Raw genomic sequence first — 19,311 nt, forward strand, 5'->3', positions numbered from 1 at the left:
TGCCTTCTCAGACTGTAAAACCCGTCAGTTCTCCAGCAGCGCGTCGACGTCCAAACCCAGCTCGTCCTCCTCCCTCAGCAGTAAAGAAAACGGAGGCACCAGTGGACACAGCTCCTCTCCCTTTTCCCTCTCGGGTGAGACTGCACACGGCAAAGATGCATGGATGGATCAACCTCCATGCAAGATGATCAAACTAACATTTACACAGCTGTGCAGCTATAGTTATGCTGAATGTATTGCCTACATTCTCACTGAAATGCACCAGAAACATAAATATTTCACCAAAAGGACTCATCGCCTCTGTTGGTATACGCTGACAGGGTTATGTTGTTGCCATAGAGACAGCTGGTGGTGGCTAAGCCCTGAAATGTATTAGGCGAGCATAGTCTGAGACTTGAACCACCGCACTGATTCAGCTGTTTATAAGTCAGTTTGTGACAAGGACGAGGTTGTGTTTCATCTCTTGTTGCTGCTGGTTTACATACTGATTTTGAATCAATAGTAAATAGCCTTTAAAGTATATTTTCTATCGGTGTTGTTGCAGCAGCTATGACATATCAGAATATTTTTAGGCTAGAAGGGAAATTTTATGCAGGTGGCACAACTTCAAACTTTCACTTCTTAGCACATGTATTCATGCCAAGTAAGAACTGAAGTGTTATATATTACAGGCCTGAATCATTTCTTCAGGTAAACCAATAGCTAAATTCCACATGACAACGAGGCAGATCCTCCGTCTTCTTAACGAGATGCTGTTTTTCTCTGACCTCTTGCAACAGGAGCGCCCTTTCCTGCTTTGATTGAAAAAAAGCTCCTGGGCTTATGCTATTGATTTGTTCTGAACCTGGAAGCTGCCTGTCAGCAGAGATCCCACACATTAATGTGTTAGACAGCCGAGCTGCAGGGCTCGCTGTTGACATAAGCGTTGCCTCAAACCTCCTGACTGTGACCTCCAGGTACATCCTGCTCCCGAAGAGGTCGCTGACATGCACTCCTTGGCTCCAAATGACTGTTTACCCTGAAATGATTAATGAAAAGGAGAGCGGTGGTGTGTTTGTATTGTGCAGTGGACATTGGATACAGTCAGAGGGGTCTGCTAGCATTTGTTTGATACATAAAGTCCAAAGGCAACCAAATGACCAATCAGGGGAACAGTGGGCGTTAAGGCTGCAGCCTGAGTTTTGGACTATCCCAAGAATTTGCAGCCCGTCGGCGGACAAAGGAACATCAGGCAGGACGGGGAGTTGACGAGTTAAATGTGTATTTTATTGATAAATTCCTGAATGGCAATATTTTGTTTTTATCTCCAGATTCTCCGCCTACCAGAACAACACAAGCATCCTCTGTCTTTTTCGGGAGTCAGGACCTCGGCAGAGACTGCAGTTTCCTCAAACCTCTGGCGTCCACACCTGGAAACAAGACTCAACCAATAGGTGAAGCTCTTTTTTTTAATACGCCTGTAATTCTCATATTGTTTTATCAGCTGATTCCCTTATCAGTTTGTCTCCCCTTTGCATTAGGCTGCATTATTAAGCTTATATATGGCAACACACACCACATGTATTTTTATTCACACTCCCACATGGTTGTTTGACACTGGTGGCACTGGTTCAGCAGAAGACGGATGGAGCTGTGACTGACCATGGAGCCAAGATTAACATCAGGCCCGGCCTGCTCAGACGCGCGCACAAACAGACGCACACACGCACAAACACACGCCTGTGTGTGCACTTGTGTGTACACACTAATCAATACTGAAGGAAGGAATGCTGTAATGACTTTTTAAGGCCTTGCTATCCATTAGTCCCTTCACAAGGTTGTGATATTGACAAGTAAAGGCTACACATACCAATCAATGTTTCAGTATATTGCAAACATGGTGAATATGAGACTGGAAAATGTCCGATGCGGTCATTGACGATAGACATTCATGTATAGGAAATCAATAAGTCACTGTTAGTACTGACTCGTTTTTATGTATTGCTCAGCCTCTGCAGGTAGTTATGCTTACAAAAACAATTTAATTTTTGCAATTTATTGCGTTATTTTAGCCACTAATCATTTTTTAGCTAGTAGTAGTGTAGTGGATGGCAACTACGGCAACTACATGATTTTCTTTTAGAGAGGTGCCCAGAGGATGAATCCTAATTATGTTGGTGATCTGATGAATTCTTCTGTAGCGCCATCATCAGGTCAAAATTTAAACCTAATACCTGCACAGCTAATGGCATTTTTATCAGTTCCTGGCTGTTCTTTGTGTTTCGTGCAAATTAGCAAATGCTAGCATGCTAATACTCTACCACTCAGCCGTTTATTGAGCGTTGTCACTGTGGGCATATTAGCATTTAGTTTAAAGCAGAGCCGCTCTTAGTCCTGTTTCCACAATACGACATTCAGTAAGGTGACTTCAAGGTCACGGGTATCACGCTGCTGACCTAGAGGACAGTCCTGCTAAGTCCTTCTCTGTGAAGACAAAACGAAGTCACATGTTTTTAGACGCACAGTATGTTGTTCGTCCATCATCATCTATTTTCTGTATTGATGTTGTTCTCTGTGTCTGTTTTTGATGTTCAGTCTCCCCTGCGATGAATTCGGGGCCTCCAAAGAAGCGCCACCGGAGCTGGCACCCCAACTCGTTGGTGCCCGTCCCACCGCCCACCGCCGTCCCCGTGCCAGCCATCCGGCCGATAGTTTGCTCTCCAGGTCAGCCCAATCAGGGTGGCTCTTTGAGCTAAAGTGTATTCCACACAAGTCTGTGTGAGATGGGTTGTAAATTGACCCTCTTATGTCATGTTTCTTTCTTTTTTAGCTCATTGCACTGTGTGTGTGTGTGTATGTGCAGCAGTGTGTGTCTGCCCTGTGCCAGCATAGGCTACATTGTTTATAACCCCCCCCCCCCGTCATGAGTGTGCCGCATCCCTGACATTCTGTGGTTGTTAGGGATGATTCACTCAGCATCTCCATGGAGACAGAGCTGGACAGTTTGTTGCAGAAGTAATTTTTTTTAAAAATTGCATGATTTCAGTCACATCATGTAATTGTGGTTATATATACCACCATCCTTTCAAATAAAGTGTCAGCCCTGATTTTCATTTCCTTTCATTTATAACATGTCTGTGATTACAGCCTCAAATGTAACTGCAATGTTTTCTGTGAAACACTAATATGTTAAAACGCACACCACAACTTGGCTGAAAGTGACCAATCCTAGTGTTGACAAGTACTTTACTTCCCTCCAGGCTCTGCGTTGGTAGTGTCGTCACCTCAGCCACCCGTAGCAGGAGTGATTCAGCCCCAACCCGTCACCGCTGGAGAGACAGTCATTGTCCCTGACAACCTGCTCAACTCCTCAGGAGTCCGCCCTGTCATCCTCATCGGTACAAGCTTTATTTCAGTGATCTGCTCCTTCCTTGCTTTCATCAATCAGTGTCCAAAAAATAGAATCAGAGTCATCATTTGGGTGCAACATTCACCTGATTCATCTGTTATTTGTAATTGGCCCCCAGTTTTGGTTAGTTTGCCATTTCCTTGTGCCTGTTTTGACATATTAAGTGCATCAAAGGTAATGACTGTTTAACTGTACACGTGTTTTGAAAGTGTATTCATCTTAACATATATTCAGTTGTTGTTATTAGTTTAATCTAATGGTAACTTTTCTTTCCAGGGCATGGCACTTTACCTTATTTCTATGGGAATGTTGGGGATATAGTTGTGAGCCCCCTGCTGGTCAGCTGCTATAAGAGCAGCCAGCTGACAGAGAAAACCCTGGAGACGTTGGGCCTCAACAGCAGCCAGCTTCTCTGTGTGGAGACAATGATTCTGCTCACTTTGCAGTATCTTGCACGTTTAGGTAAGCAGCAAACTCAAACCTCTCTGACATGTTGGGTGTTGCTGCTGTCAAACACTCAGTGGGGTGGGGTGGATGACTGGGAGGTGCTGGTGTCTTATTTGAACAGAAACTTCACCTGCAAAACAGATATCTAACTTTGTTGGATGTTTTGTTACATGGAAGCTTCAATATTCTGCAAACTTCTCATTACTGTGTGTGCATTTGTAGGAAATGGCCCATCAGTGGTTCGGGGGTTTTCACTTTTCAATTTTCCTTGCAGGCTCGGAGCAGATTCCTCTGAGGGAGGAGCTGGAGCAGATTGTTTTGAAGGCCATGCTTTGTTGTCCCGGGGGTCCTGCCATCTCCCCATCCCAGCTGCCCTGGCTGGCTCGGCTGGAGGCCAGCGTCTCTGGTGGCAGCGTCCAAGTCGTGGTCACCCACAACTCTTTGGGAGAGGGCATCTCTGAGTCACTTCGCTCTCTCAGCGAGGGTCCTCACCACCAGCAGTGCCTGCCCACATATGTAGTCATTATATGTGCCTCCAAAGTTAGCGGCAACGAGTTCTGTGTGCTTGTTTTGGGTGAGTGCTGCAGCTTGGTTGCTCCATTTCGGTATCTGCAATCATTTATGACCTCACTACCTTGACCAGTCTGCACAATTTCTATGTGAAAGTTTTAATAATCTTATGTGTGCAACGCAGGAAAGTACCAAGCACGGGCCTTAGCTGAAGGCATGCTCACAACCAACGAGTTTCTGAAGGAAATCAGCTACGAACTCATCACAGGGAAAGTCAGCATCTTGGCGTCTCACTTCAAGACCACGTCACTGGGTGAGTGCCGGGTCCATGCTACATATAATGACTGGGGCATTTTTTTAGGCCGTCGTCTACTAATTGAACCGATCACAGGACAGGTCGAACCTCTGATAACGGTTTCCTCTTGGAAACTCTGCACCTGACACCTGTCGACATTTAGATAGTTGATTAAATATAATGGTTGACATAGTTTTGTCTCATGAATACATTTTAAAAGTGTCATCATTTGTTTTAATTAAGTGAATTCTTTAGTGCATGCATGCCATTTTATTGACATTGTAGTTATAACATGTATATTTGTACAGGCTGCAAAACAGCAGTGTCTGGGTCCGATCAGATTGTAAAATTACAGAACAAGGACACAGCTGTGCTGTCCAAATATTTTGTGAAAGAGCTCAAGGACTAAAATAGAACATGTTTTTCCACATCAGTTTAACATGACTGTGGTATGATGACTGCATTTTTGAGGTTGTGTCTTACAGTGGCTGTACTGTATATCAAAGAGAAGATTTGTGCACAGCTGTGTGCGCCCCGCTCTGGCTCTTTGTGTGATTATGGTGATGGGTTGTTTTTAGGGGACAATCTGGACAAGCAGCTGGTGCGATACCAGCGCCGACGGAAGGGACAGGTCATCCAGCCCTTTCAGGGCGATGTCACCGAGTACATCCACTCCCAGGAGGCTGCCAGCATGTCACCGCCTTCAGACAGAGGTTAGATCGCCGTTCGTTGTGCTCGTTGTCTAAACTGAACTGCTTGGCTCACCTTGCCAGGGGCAGTTTTATACCAGCTGAAACTATCAATATAACACAATATAAGCACAGACAACAATATATAATATGTTGTCTGTGCTTCGGGTTTCATGGCATCCCAGTCACGTGTGGGCCTTAAATCCAGATCACAGCCATAGCCCCGCTTTACTCAGAAATACCTGATAATAATATATAACAATATAGACAAAAGCTGTAGGTTTAACTGTACTGTGAGCAGCAAATGATCACAATCTGTCAATAAATACATAAATTCGTATCAATGTTCATCACTAGTAGCAACATTCTCTGCATTTTAAAGGTCTGTGTTACTTGGGGTCATTTTTAATTTTTTGCATTAAATTGACATTTATATTGATGCATACACTTTCTCCCTCTTTATTTTCCTGCAGCAGAACTTTTAAATAAGGTCTTTCAGATCTACCCGACCCAGCTGAGCGTGGCTCGGAGCCTCCTCTCTCAAGTCTGCTCCATCGCCGACTCTGGGACCCACAATCTTGATTTGGGGCGTTTTTGTAAAGTGGACTTTCTGGTATTGGTCCCTCCATCTCACATCCTGGTACACCAGACGGTCCAGCGCATCCGACAATCAGGTTTGTGTCCGACGGCAACTTCTGAAGATTCGGGGATGACTTTCCCTCCCGCTTAGGTCTTAAACTTTCAGAACTTTGAAATCTTTGTTTTGCTCAGGGGTGCTTGTGGACCTGGGCATCGAAGACGCCTCCTCAGCCCACCAGAAATCAGACAAGTATGTGGTGCGTTTGGACGCCGACGTTCATGCCAAGATGGACGCCTTCATGAGGAAAGTCAAACAGAACCCCTACACCCTGTTTGTCCTCATTCACGACAACTCGCACGTCGACCTCACAAGGTAAGACGACTCCAGAAACATAGGAAGTTACCGACATTACTTTGACATGCTCTGCAGATAATCTGCAGGTAATCTCAAGATGTGTGGAAAGATGAGTTGTTATGGCTGTAAATGTAGCCTTGTTCGCCTTTTTTTATAGTGGAGGGAACAGCTGCCAGCAAGTGAAAAGCAAATAACAGGGCAGAGTATCTGTTGCCTTGAATTGTGGTCAAATGTAGGCCAGATAATTTGAGTTCCCTGTGTTGTATTTATTATTTGCAGACATATTTGGTTTTAAGTGATATCTGACAAACATTTTTTGTTGATGCAGTTTGACATTTTATGTTCCTGTTCTGATATCTTCTGCCTATTCCAAGCAAACTGCCGTTTTCACTGCCAGAAACACAGAACACATCACTTCCTGTTTTCCAGAGCATTTTGTCTTGGGAATGACCTACAACACAGTGGGCATGGTTAGCACAGCAAATGTAAAAGCCTTCACGAACCATGCCCCTAATCGGGTTGTTATTTGCGTCCGTTAGTAACAGCTATGGTATGACTCACACAGGAGTCTAGAACATCCTTCACAGCTTTCAAACACGTTGCCCTGCTCCCCCTCCAGCGCTCTGTCAGGCTCTGTGTGCCACGGGGAGCTGCAGGGTTTGGCTGACCGAGTGGTGAACTGCCAGGAAGTCCTGGACGCAATGAACCTCCTGGTCCTGCAGGTCAGCTGCTTCCCGTACACGCTGCAGACCCGCCAGTCCCGCATCAGCATCCACAACGAAGTTCACTGGCCCTCCAACGAAAGCCTGGTGAGGATCATTTTAACACCAAAAAGCCCCCAAATACTCTGAAGTTGTGAGGAAAAGTTGTGTTTATGCTGCTCCACCTGGTGGACTTCAACTGCACCAACAGCAGAGGGACTTTCCTTCTTTTTAACCATCTTTTTTGGCATTGTTGCATTAATTTGACAGTTGTAGAGGTAGACTTAAACATGGGGAGATAGAAAATCAGAATCAGATTTATTAGCCAAGTGTGTGTGCACATACAAGGAATTTGACTCTGGTTTAAACATTGCACCTGATGTAAAAAAAAAAATAAAAAAGGACATACAAAAATGTGTAAAAATATAAAATGCACAATAAACAATTAAAACAAAAGGTCCACAACTAAAATTATCTTAACTTTTGGACTACTGGGATGCCCCAAGATAATTTTCTAAACATATATCAGTATATCATAACAGTTTCAGGTCTTTTCAGGAGTGTTTGGTCAGAATTCTCTTAACACTTGCTCCATAAAACGGTTTAGGTTAGTCCTAATGATATTTAAGCTTGTGCTGTTCATTATGTGAATGCATAATTCAAATGTTTAATATTATATTTTTCCAGAAGTTTCAGAGCAGAGGAGGGGTGTTAAGGTCATTCAGTTATACTGAGTTGAACTTACGGCAGCATTATGTAATATCGAGGTATTGTATGGAAGACGGCATTCAGAGCAGTGGCCCCCAAACCGAGACTTAACAGGACAGCAGAGCAGATAAAAGAAATTGCTCCACAAAATTAGATTAATAATTTAGACTTTTTAAAATTCAGACTGCATGCTATTCAGGCCTATGAAAGAGTACTCAAATAATTGATTCTGCCTTTTTTCTTTTGTTGATGTGCTTGTAACCCATATGCATCTGTTGCAAGTAGCCTCGTTTTTGAGGAAAAATAATAGTGAAATGAAAACATTTGCTCATGTGTCAGATCATCATGCAGTGAGACTCATTATTTGCATGGTAAATTACTTCTGCTTTGCAACACACTGTACTTGTTGCAGCATTGTGACTGCGTAAAGCTGGAACTGCCTTTGGACACTCAGTCAGGTGTAATTTTCCTCCAGCAGGGGGAGCAGTCTCCTAATGAGTTGCTGTACTTCGGCCTGAGGGACTACAGCAGCTCCCTGCAGTGGGGCGTGGCCAGCCCCATTCTGCGCTGCGATGATGCTTTTGAGAAGATGGTCCACACTCTGCTGGAAAGGTCAGTGTGGGGCCATCACTGAGAAACCGTGAACCCAGAGGGCTGCAAAGAAGCATATCAAACATGTGCCTGTGTTGATAAGAGACATCCGTTATATCTTTACCTGTTTGTGTCCCAGACATCCGCACCTCCACAGCATGGTCATCCGCAGCTACCTGCTGATTCAGCAGTACACTGAGGCCATGATGGCCCTGACCTCTTCCCCGTCCCTGAGAGACCACATCACCCCGGAGACCCTGGCCATGGTGGAGGACCTGATCAACGCCCCAAGCAGAGAGGGCTCCCAGGGCCGGGGCCACATGCTGCTTGTCCGGGTGCCCTCCCTACAGCTGGCGATGCTGGCCCGGGAGCGACTAGAGGACGTGAGGGACAAACTGGGGCTCCAGTTGTGCTTCGCCGTGCTGCTGGGAAGCCCCGCCACCGAGCTCAGCCTGCCCAGAAACTTCACCAACCGCCTCCGGGTGAGAATGACAGGAGAGCACGATCACATTAGGCTTTTTTTGTATTGTGCTTAGTTACTGTTACTGTGGTGCAAACTGGGAATTAACTTGACTCTCAGAATTCACTTCGCAGACATCTCAGGCCTCATTTTAACCACCAGGATACATCAAATATAAATATCTCTACTAAAACCCTGCCAGTGTGTCACCTTTTAAACTGGCAATAGACAAGCTTTTTGCATTAACGTATCATTATGAAGTAAATGTTGCTTGCACAATGTAATGACGATAGAATAATGACACCACTGGTGTTCAGATTGGTTCCCTGTAAGCCTCGCTCGCACGTGTAATTTTGTCTGCCGCTGGCTACGATCACCTGGGAAAATGAAGGCTGGCTGGTGATCCAGTAAGACCGGCACCGTCTCTGATTTCATGTCTCCATTATAGATGGATTCTAATCTGCCCTGACACCAGCCTCTACCTCGGAGGTAGACTGCAGGGACAGATCCTGTCTAAACACCACTTAACTAAACGCTAAACATTATGTAATAATGGTGTTTTGCTGCAGGCGTGGAGAGGCTATGAGAACGAAGACTGGGTGCCGCACACTTATGAGGATCTGGAAGGGCTGCCCTGCATTGTCATCCTTACGGGGAAGGACCCTCTCGGAGAAACTTTCCCCAGGTAAGCTCATGCGTCTGTGTTGTGTCTGACTCAGTAAACCATGCCAGATTAGAAGACAGAAATATACATTCATTTAAAATCTAAATATATGAGCTTTTCTCACAGACTTCTTCATGCTTTTTTACCCTTCTAGGTCTCTGAAGTACAGCGACCTGCGTCTGATAGACTCCAGCTACCTGACTCGGACAGCCCTGGAGCAGGAGGTGGGTCTGGCCTGCACCTATGTGTCCATGGGCGTGGTCCAGGAGCCCACGAAGGCCACAGCCCCTCGGGAGTCGGACGGAGAGAAGGCCGCCACTGGCTTGAACGATGGCGATGAGCTTGAAAGACCTCAGAGCAACGGCAGCGCTGCAACCAGAACTTCTGGTGAGTCCCGGACCTCGCTGAGACAGTGAATCTTAGAATTAGGGATGCAAATGGCACAATTGGCAGCAAGTTAGAAAGTGGAGGGTTTTACAGACATCACAGAAACTGGAAGAGAGGCACGACTTAAGCTTTTACAACTGTTCACATTCATCAGAAGGAAAACTGACCTGCATGCAAATCAGTAAATGATTGGTTTTATAAGGACAATATCACAATATATTTTATTTATTTTTCCCATTTTATTCTCTTCGTGTCTCCACGCAGGCTCTTTGGCAGAGAACGGCGTCAGTTCATCTGACGTTGCTGACTCTTTCCAGCGGCCCTCCACCTCCTCCTGTCCACCTGAAGGTGCCGTCACCTCCGACGTGAGCACAGTGACACACGTGTTCAAGCAGGAGTGCGATTCCCTGGGAAGCCAGCTCTCCTCCAACCCCTCCAAAGCCTCCAAGGCCCCTCCCTCTCTTTGCTCCAGTTCCTCCTCTTCCTCCCCCTCTCCATCTTCCTCCTCCACCCAGAGGCCCAGCCAGTCCACACAGTGCGGCCGAGAGCCTAAGCCCGCCCGGGTGTCCCCGCGGACGGTCATCATGTCACGGGCGGCGTACAACCTGCTGGCGGGGGAGTCGGGGAGTCAGCTGAGCTCCTTCTCCTTGCTGCCTCAAGCAGATGTGGCCTGGAGCAGCCCGCTGAGGCCCCTTATCACGAACAGCCTGCAGGGGGCGGAGCAGAGCATGTACTACCGCCAGTGGACCATCACCAGGCAGCATCACGCCGATTATGAAGCTCCACCTGTGCCACATCCGCGACGCCTGCTACTCAGCGGACCCCCACAGGTAACAAAACACAAGCACTGCTTCCTCTTTAAGTGCATCAACTCAGACCAAATTTGCTATTTTAATAAGTCATATGAGGAAAACAGCAAATTTTAATCACCAAAAATGATTTTTTTACTGACATCCTGAATATTTTTAGCTAAAAATGTGTGTCAATGCTAACTCATTTTTGTCTGTTTCAAACTCTGAAAATAAAATCAGAAAAAATAAAGTGTCAAAAGTGTCACTGTACAGGTATGTTTTTGTTTTGCTAACGTTGCTAGGTGGGGAAGACCGGCGCCTATCTGCAGTTTCTTCGCATCCTGTTTCGAATGCTCATCAGACTGTTGGAGGTAGATGTGTATGACGAGGAAGAGGAGGAGGAAGAAGGTGAAGACCGCTTGGACTTGCTGACTCATGTTTAACAAGAATAACGTAGAATAACGAGGAACTACTAGTCAGATTGTCTTTTTCAGGATTCAGGTTCTGTTCTCACCTTTTCGTGTTCTTTTCACCTCCAGAAACATCAGAGGTCACAACTCCAGTAAAGACCCAGTGGCCTGACATTGAGGAAGTTCGAAAGCTGCCCTTTGACCCCTACCCCCGAGACCCTAAGTTCAGGAATGCCAGCCCTGTTTACGCTGACAAGATGCCAAAGTGCTTAAAAGGTCAAACACACAACAGTGCCAGAGTTAAACATGCTAATTCGCCATTATAAATACAACACGGACGTTCATTTAATATGAACTTAAAAACACTCATGTTTGATTTTTGCTCTCTGCAGACTTTAAGCAAGATGGAGAGAGCCGAGCGCCAGCCAAACGAGTGACCAAGTCCATACGTCTGAGCAGGTTTGCTGCCCACAATGCCTTTCATCACTGCGAACAGTGTCACCACTACTGTGAAGCAGGCCCTGGCACACAGGTGAGGCAAACATCTCTCACCTGCTTCGGCTCGACTAGCTTCAAACGTTGCTCACTTATAGATGCACATACGTATATCCTAACCTGTCAAAATACTTTGCCACTTGAAGGCTTGAGAGCTCTTTGCTCTCTGTCCTCGCGCTCAATGGTGGTTAATAATACATGTGTGTGTGTTGCAGCTGTCGGAGTGCACCTTCCATGCTTTCACCTTCTGCTCGTCTATGCTGGGGGAGGAGGTCCAGCTCCAGTTTGTCATTCCCAAAGCCAAGGAGCAGCACTTTGTCTTCAGCCAGCAGGGCAGCCACTTGGAGAGCATGCGCCTGCCTCTGGTCTCCACCAAGGTTAGTGTACTGTGTGCACATGGCAGTATTTGTGGTTGTGTGCAGGTATGGATGTGACTGGAGAGGCCAGGCTTGCTCATCCCTTCCTGCTAAAGCTAAAACTGAGGCATCACAAATGAAAGTGTTAAAAAAGTCTTTGGATCCTGTTTTTACTCTTTTGTTTGTTTTACTCTCCGTGTCTGTCTGTAGGATCCAGATCTATTAAAGAGTCCCATCTTCACCCCGACTACAGGACGCCAAGAGCACGGCCTGCTCAACATTTTCCATGCCATGGAAGGCGCCACTCATCTGCACATTCTGGTGGTCAAGCAATGCGAGATGCCACACTACAGGAAGTACTGGCCCAACCACATCCTGCTCGTCCTGCCGGCTATGTTCAATAATGCGGGAGTTGGTGAGCAGCTTGATGGCTTAATTAAACTCAGACTGACTCTGAGCTGAGAATAGAAACTAAATTGCATTTAGTTTTTATCACAAAAATACATTGTGTGTATCCTCGAGACCCAACAATCACGTGGACTGCATTTAAACAATTCAAAAAACTTGGCTTGTTTACATCCTTGTGCAACAGCTTGCAGTCTTCCTTTTCCTTGCCTACTTGGTGCACTGTTACGCTTCTTTGCGTGTTACTGCCACCAACATAAGACACCACAACACGTGCACGAAAACATGGCTCCGCCGCGATATGGGCGGTCAAAAAGGGGCACACAGGGGGCCTTTTAAGTCTCCGTCACCTTGTAACTCAGCTCTCTGCTGATAATGAGCGATTTATTACATGGCCATATATTTATGACAGTCAGTCACGTTTGTTTGCAGTAGGTAAAAGGTTAAATGTTCTCTTGAACATGAGCTGTCATGTGTGGAAACACCTACAGCACAGTAATGATCAGGTGCATGGCCTGTCTGAAACAGGTGTAACTAAACTAAATTTCTCTCAGTAACGAGGATCAGTGAGTCTGTTTGCCTGTTTTAGACATTTTATTTTAATGTGGGTGCCTGCTAATATTTCTGCCCTGGACAGACCCAGTACTCTTTGTGCTGTACGTGGAACATGCATTTTCTGAACGGCACAATGCAAAAGTCTGCTTGTAAATTTTGAATGCCTGCACAGACTATGCAAATTTTCTGCTCGGCTTTGAAGTTGGAGCTAGTTTTCATCACCTCCTGCAGCGCTGGTTGAAGGGCATTCGAGGTGCAACAGAGTTGAGAGAGTATTAAATGAAAAGCTGACATGCCGGTCTGTTTAAGGTGCCGCCCGCTTCATGATCAAAGAGCTGTCATACCACAACCTGGAGCTGGAGAGGAACCGACTGGAAGAGCAAGGTGTCAAGAGGCAAGACGTCTGGCCTTTCATTGTCATGATGGATGACTCCTGCGTGCTGTGGAACTCCCACCAGTCAACAGACAGCAGGTAGTAACTAAATCGGATTAACAAAATGTACAGAGACGGGAGTTTGTGGCATTTTAGCGCAATAATTATTCACGCTGGCCGTGCATCCACCAGCATCTTGTCGTACACATTTTCGGAGGTATTTTGGTTGTTTCCGCTTATCTTGATGAACCAACTCCTACCAATCACATAACAGTAGTGGGTGAAACAAAGCATTCATTCGCATTTTTTTCAACCGATTTTATCTCGAAATTCAGTTAAAATCTGCGATAAATTTGGATGCAAACACAACTTTTGATTATTTTTAGCTAATATTTAGCTGTAGTTGCCCCTGTTACTAAGGTTGAAAATGTATATATGATATCTAGAGACCCTTCTTAATTAAAAATGTGGAAATGTTATATTTCTCCAAGCTATGATGCCTAAAAAATAAGAACATTCTCATGTTTTTGTACCCTCTCCTTCTTTTCTCTGTCTCTCAGTGAGACATCAGATGGAGGCTCAACCTTCACCAACGTGTCTCTGAAGACGGTGCTGCAGCACATGGAAACCACACCGAAGATCTCCCAGTACGCCATGTGTGGCACACGCAAGTGGAGCAGCAGCCTGGCTCGCAAGTCTCCCAGCCACCCCTTCAGCCGCTGTCACCTCCACGAGTTTGTCATGCTTAACGTGGACCTGACGCAGAATGTTCAGTATGACCTCAATCGGTAAGTTAGCGGAGGACCGTGTGAGCCGGTCTGGTGATTTGTGCTGTGTCGTCATGTTCTGACATTGCTGCTCTCGGTCACATGTACAGGTATAGCTGTGAGGAGGTGGACTTTAATCTGAGGGTGAACAGCAGTGGGCTGCTGCTGTGTCGCTTCAACGACTTCAGCCTCATGAAGAAACACATTCCAGTTGGGGGAAACAAAGACTTCCTGGTCAAACCAAAACTCATGGTGGGTGTCATGTTCATACAGCGTACGCCCGTTTGTAAGTGGGCTTCACGTGAAATAATTTAGTCTTCTTTTGAGCACTGACCTGCTTTCTTCGCTCTCCAGGAAATAGAAAACCCCGCCCCAATCAGCCCATTCCAGTATGTTTGCGCCCCAGACAGCGAGCAGACCCTCCTGGACGCCCCGGCCCAGTTCCTGCTCGAAAGGTTCCTGCAAAGCTGCAGCCACAGACTCTTTCCAAAGGCTGTTCAGAACAGAAACAACCCAGTTCTGTCCATCGACAGCTACCTCAACATCAGCCCGGAGGTAAGAGCTCCCAGGAGGCCGCGTCTGAAGGCAGGAGAGGACTTGTTAATCGTGAAAACCTCTTTTGGGATGGAAGTCGGGTGCTTTTGTGACCCAAACGTGCTGACTTTCATACATTTGTACAACTATTATTGTTTCTGGGGAATCTTTAAGGTGTCAACTATTAAAAAACAAGCGAAACCTGCTGACCTAGTTAATTTCAAATGCTTCTACAAGCCTAAAGTTTGTAGAACAGTCATAGAGACCCACAGAGAAACACGTAGCATCATTTCACCATCTGTTTCGCTCAGAACATTCTGACCTGCATACTTGCACACGTGCAAACCACGAATGCGAACAATGCATATTTCTACTGTGCATTTGTGCATATGAGGTGATAAGTGTCCACACAACGTCATGATGTGCACACCTACACATATTTCTTGTGTTTTGTCTCCTGAAGTGGACATAAATGACGATGCACAGTTGCACACAATGCAACCTATACATTTTGCTTGTAAAGATAATGATGAATTTGTTCATTTGCAACCTAAAAGATGTGCGCTTCATGTTTCCTTTAGTTTGCTTTCGTGGGATCAATGAAGTGTGTCTTGTTGCATCTTTTGTCACAGATTTCTGTGTGCTACATCAACTCTCGTCCACACTCCACCAACCTGAACCACCAGGGCCTGCTGTTCAGTGGCCTGCTGCTTTACCTCTGTGACTCCTTCGTCGTCTCCGGACTCCTCAAGAAATTCCGCTTCCTCAAAGGTGACTGATCAGTGCTGCCGTAGTTACTGCTGCAGCTTCTGTTGTCGTTGTCTCTGTTGTTATATCATCTACTTAAAGTTATCTTACCCCACAGTGGTCTCAAGTGCTAGTATATTGATTAGATTTAGACTATATTTTTTTAAATACGTTTGTATGTCCTGATTTGTAGCATGTGAGAGAGATAATTCAGGATCATAATACTCCAGGTCTGACTTTTTTGCCTCGATCTGTCCACAGGTGCCACTCTCTGTGTGATCAGCCAGGACCGAAGTTCCCTGCGTCAGACCATCGTCCGACTGGAGCTGGAGGACGAGTGGCAATTCCGCCTGCGGGACGAGTTTCAGACAGCCAACTGCAGCGAGGACCGCCCCCTCTACTTTCTGACCGGCCGCCATGTTTGAACCCGAAACGCCCTGGGTCCAGTGGGCTGCTGCAGAAACGCAATCAGAAGTGACGACAGATTTGATTCCAAACCAGCCGGCAATCACAATTCTTGCCATTCCAATGGAAGGTCAGAGGGGATCTGCTGGAGCACGAGATCCAGTGTGCCCCACGAGTGGACACGTGGCCACCTAACATGGCTTTCCCTACATTTGTACTACCACAGTGCACTATGCCTGGCTCTGCCGAGGGTCGGCGCATGTTTCAACTCTTGCTTGTTGCTGGGCTTGTCTCCATTTGAGCTTGTGTTCTACTGAAAAATGCTGTGGGCGAAAAAGAGCACAGGTGAAACTGAACTCTATTTGTTTTGTTGTTGTTATTTAGCAAAAATGGACGCTCTCAGATCAATGACGTGACTATTCGAAGATTGTACGTGTACATGGACTTTGACAGTATGGCCCGTTCTGGACATACTTGTGTATCTCAGGGTTTTAAAGGGAGATTCAAGGGAGGTCGCTTAAAAGGGTTCGAACTTTTCTCCAAGTTCACCATGTATTTTTAGCTGTTGCTGGCGCCAAAGGCATCCTCAGCCATCCCTTCTCTTTTCCTTTCGCTTTCCTTCTCACCTGCTCTGCCTCTCAAACTCCACAAAGGTCAGCTCGTTACATACAGAAATATAAACATAGAGGTTTTGGATTTATATCATCGAGAGTATCAGATCCAAACAGCAGGCGACCATTAGAGCCGACACATTTAAACCCCTTTTCTCTTGTGCCTCGGAAAAATATTTATGTGGCATCGATAATCCGTCTAACGAGTGTGAGTGTAGTTTTCAAATAACCTCCACACAAATTTATCCAAAGACTTTATTCACAACTATAGAAAAGTACAAGTCGAGTCCTCTCAAGAATGTAGAACGTTAATGTTCTATTATGGGCTTGAATATATAACTATGAAGCAGGTCTGTTGTCCAGACAGACTCATCTGACTTGCCAAAGGGTTTTACTCATCTGTTCATGTGTATTACCAACCAGACGAGCCAACATGGAAGTAAGAGTAGTTTAGCGGTATGTTCTAAATGATGTTTTGTACTTTGGCATCTTCTGGCTTAAATATTGGGTATTTTAAGCATAATCACATTGCGTCAGTAAATGCTTTAAAAGAATCACTGCCAAATGTCCTGCTACTGACTGTGCCTGGGGCGTCACCTCGGAGTCACGCTCGGAGGCTGATTGTACACCGATGGTCTTGGCTACCGCCCAATCATCGAACTCGTAATCTGCCATCTACTGCCGCCAAAACAAAGGGTGATCAAAGACGCTCTACGTGCTGCCGAAAGCAGCTGAACAGATCATTTCATGTACTTGAAAGTAGAATGTTTTTATATGTTTCTCCACAGGGTTGTCCAAAGAATATGCCTTAAGTGACGTTTCATACAGTCACTGCTCATGTCACTATTTTTTCTTTTTTTTGACCAATGAGAATGAAGAAACCATTTAACTGTGAGGCGAAGAAATGTTTGTCTGAGTGAAGCAAAACGAAATAATTGGATTTCGAACTACTGTACTGTTTAAAGCTTTGTTTACATTATTAATATATTATATCATCCCCTTCACCACTGAGGGTTACTGATGTTTTTAAGTCTTGTGTAACTTTTGCCAGTATATTTTGGTCATAATGTCTTTCTGCATTTTATGTTATGTTGCAAAGGCAAGAAGAATCTACCTAGATGTGTCCTTAACCATATGTCTGTATTGAAAATGAAATTCAGGTCCATGAGGGAATCTTATTTATTTGACAAGCATTTTGGCCTGATAATCATATTGAAGTGTAATATTTGATTGCATGCTAAGCTCGCCTAAACAGGGGGAGTGTGTCCTCTTCATAACCATCCACAAAGGCTTTGCACAAGACCCAAACAAATGATTGTTAGATCTACTGAATGTCATTGGGGGTAGGAAATGTGAACTTGCACTATACAAGTTGCCAGCAGAGAAAAAAAAAAAATCCCACTATAAAATAAACCCCAAAATTCGTCCAAATATGAGACTGGTGATCGAAACATTAACTTAAACTCCAACGGTCCGTAGAATGTGTCTTTCTTTTTAATAATTTAACACTTAATATGCAACTTGCTCTCACAATCTTCACTGAAATGTGTTCGATAACCATGTGCGGCCCAGCGGTAGCCTTGGTGTCTCGGTGATCTACCTCATGTTTACCATTGTGGTTGCGGGCTGTGAACATTATATTAGAGCCATGCTATTGTTGTTGAAAATTTATGAATGTAATAAAATGACTTCTAAAATCATTTGTGTGGTTTGTTTTGTGTATGCTTTTCACAAGGAAAAAGCCGGAAACAATGCAGACACGCAACAAAAGCATAACATACAGGACAAACATTTAAGCACACACACGCTTACCTAATTGTCAGCTAAATCTCAGAATATACATTTGAGTATATTTTTAGCTGTTGACGGTATATTTTATTGTTTTACTGATTTTAGTATATTGTATTGTTTTAGTATATTTTTATTGTCTTAGTATATTTTATTTCTGGTATATTTTCTTTTTTATTGCATTTACACATATTTTTTTACTGCATGTTAGTTTATTTTATTCCCTTTACTGTATTTTCTTATCCTTCTAATCTTTCTTACATGGGGGTTGCAATGCAAATTTCATTGACATGCTCAATGACAATTAAGGATTCTTGATTCTTGAAATAGTTGTCATAGATTCCTGAGACAGAAATATTCTACTATTCCACTACTGAAGCTGTGCATCCAAAGATAATTCAAACCAATTTTATTTTGACTTATAGCACACATCCTCAAGTCCCCCAAATGCGATCGCAAATAGCACATGCAGAAATGCACAAGACATCTAATCCGTTTGATGGAATAGTGCAGCTGCAGAAAAATGCATCTCAGGTTTGAATATTTCACCACACCAAATTAAAATTCCTGACTGAAGCAGTGCTGTTTTCCTGTTGAGTAGCATTACACAAATGAGCTTTCTTTTTCCTCCTAAATGTTTCTCAGGAAGTGGCGAAGTGCCCCTTTAAGATTTGTTTTTGCTGTGCTTTCCGTGCAGCTGCTGAGTATTGTGATGGAGTGTGTTGCAAAGTGCATCGATACAAAGCTCAAGCAGCGTTGCTGAGATGCGTGTGCAGCCCAGTCCTTAGCCTGTGATTAATAATCCTCTCACTCTCCGCTGCATCCGCTCAATCCCAGATCTTTTTATTCCGCCAAAGAGTGCATCCCAGGACCTTGCTCATTTCCCAGTCAGCCCCTTTCCTAATGTTTGTCTCACCTCATCTCCTCTATACGCATGCTGTAGCCATGCACAACCGCACTCTTATCAAGAGCAGATAAAGCTTTGCAATGGAAGCTATAGGCTCTTGTCTGGCTTCACTGTAAGGGCACAGGGGCATTGCTGGTCCAGGGACAGTACTATTTCAGCTCCTGCGAAGTAATATTAGAGCATACTTTCCATCAACCTACAGCCCCCTGTGCGATATAACACAAGGCTATTTTCAGGCAGCTGCAGTCAGGATGGGATAAGGAAGAGAGGTCAAGAAAGAGCGGCTGGCGTGCTGATTCTTGAACCTCGTAATTGCTCTTTTGAGAAAAGCAGAAAGATGTTGTCAACGGGGCCCAAGGGAGTTTTGTCTCTAAAGATTTTAGACGTCCCAAA

At 44.9% G+C, this 19,311-nt stretch overlaps 1 protein-coding gene across 6 annotated transcripts in view; it reads left to right on the forward strand.

Annotated features, from left to right (window-relative positions):
- greb1l (GREB1 like retinoic acid receptor coactivator) overlaps positions 1-17,648 on the forward strand; it is a 41,096-nt gene extending 23,448 nt beyond the window's left edge. For 3 of the 6 annotated variants that reach the window (XM_041949427.1, XM_041949428.1, XM_041949429.1), the window contains exons 7-33: positions 12-134; positions 1,311-1,433; positions 2,575-2,703; positions 3,240-3,377; positions 3,665-3,850; positions 4,110-4,409; positions 4,530-4,658; positions 5,219-5,353; positions 5,803-6,003; positions 6,101-6,281; positions 6,883-7,072; positions 8,148-8,284; positions 8,403-8,745; positions 9,293-9,408; positions 9,542-9,774; positions 10,039-10,604; positions 10,868-10,973; positions 11,105-11,251; positions 11,368-11,507; positions 11,686-11,847; positions 12,037-12,241; positions 13,096-13,258; positions 13,720-13,947; positions 14,037-14,178; positions 14,281-14,481; positions 15,093-15,231; positions 15,469-17,648. In XM_041949427.1, the coding sequence (XP_041805361.1) occupies positions 12-134; positions 1,311-1,433; positions 2,575-2,703; positions 3,240-3,377; positions 3,665-3,850; positions 4,110-4,409; positions 4,530-4,658; positions 5,219-5,353; positions 5,803-6,003; positions 6,101-6,281; positions 6,883-7,072; positions 8,148-8,284; positions 8,403-8,745; positions 9,293-9,408; positions 9,542-9,774; positions 10,039-10,604; positions 10,868-10,973; positions 11,105-11,251; positions 11,368-11,507; positions 11,686-11,847; positions 12,037-12,241; positions 13,096-13,258; positions 13,720-13,947; positions 14,037-14,178; positions 14,281-14,481; positions 15,093-15,231; positions 15,469-15,632 (5,027 nt within the window). In that variant the 3' untranslated portion in view covers positions 15,633-17,648. The remainder of the gene's footprint in view (positions 1-11; positions 135-1,310; positions 1,434-2,574; positions 2,704-3,239; positions 3,378-3,664; positions 3,851-4,109; positions 4,410-4,529; positions 4,659-5,218; positions 5,354-5,802; positions 6,004-6,100; positions 6,282-6,882; positions 7,073-8,147; positions 8,285-8,402; positions 8,746-9,292; positions 9,409-9,541; positions 9,775-10,038; positions 10,605-10,867; positions 10,974-11,104; positions 11,252-11,367; positions 11,508-11,685; positions 11,848-12,036; positions 12,242-13,095; positions 13,259-13,719; positions 13,948-14,036; positions 14,179-14,280; positions 14,482-15,092; positions 15,232-15,468) is intronic. The other 3 variants (XM_041949431.1, XM_041949430.1, XM_041949432.1) reach the window with 3 other exon arrangements.
- Positions 17,649-19,311: the final 1,663 nt, after the last annotated feature.

The sequence above is a fragment of the Chelmon rostratus genome, chromosome 12 (assembly GCF_017976325.1).
Source record: "Chelmon rostratus isolate fCheRos1 chromosome 12, fCheRos1.pri, whole genome shotgun sequence".
NCBI classification, from domain to species: Eukaryota; Metazoa; Chordata; class Actinopteri; order Chaetodontiformes; family Chaetodontidae; genus Chelmon; species Chelmon rostratus.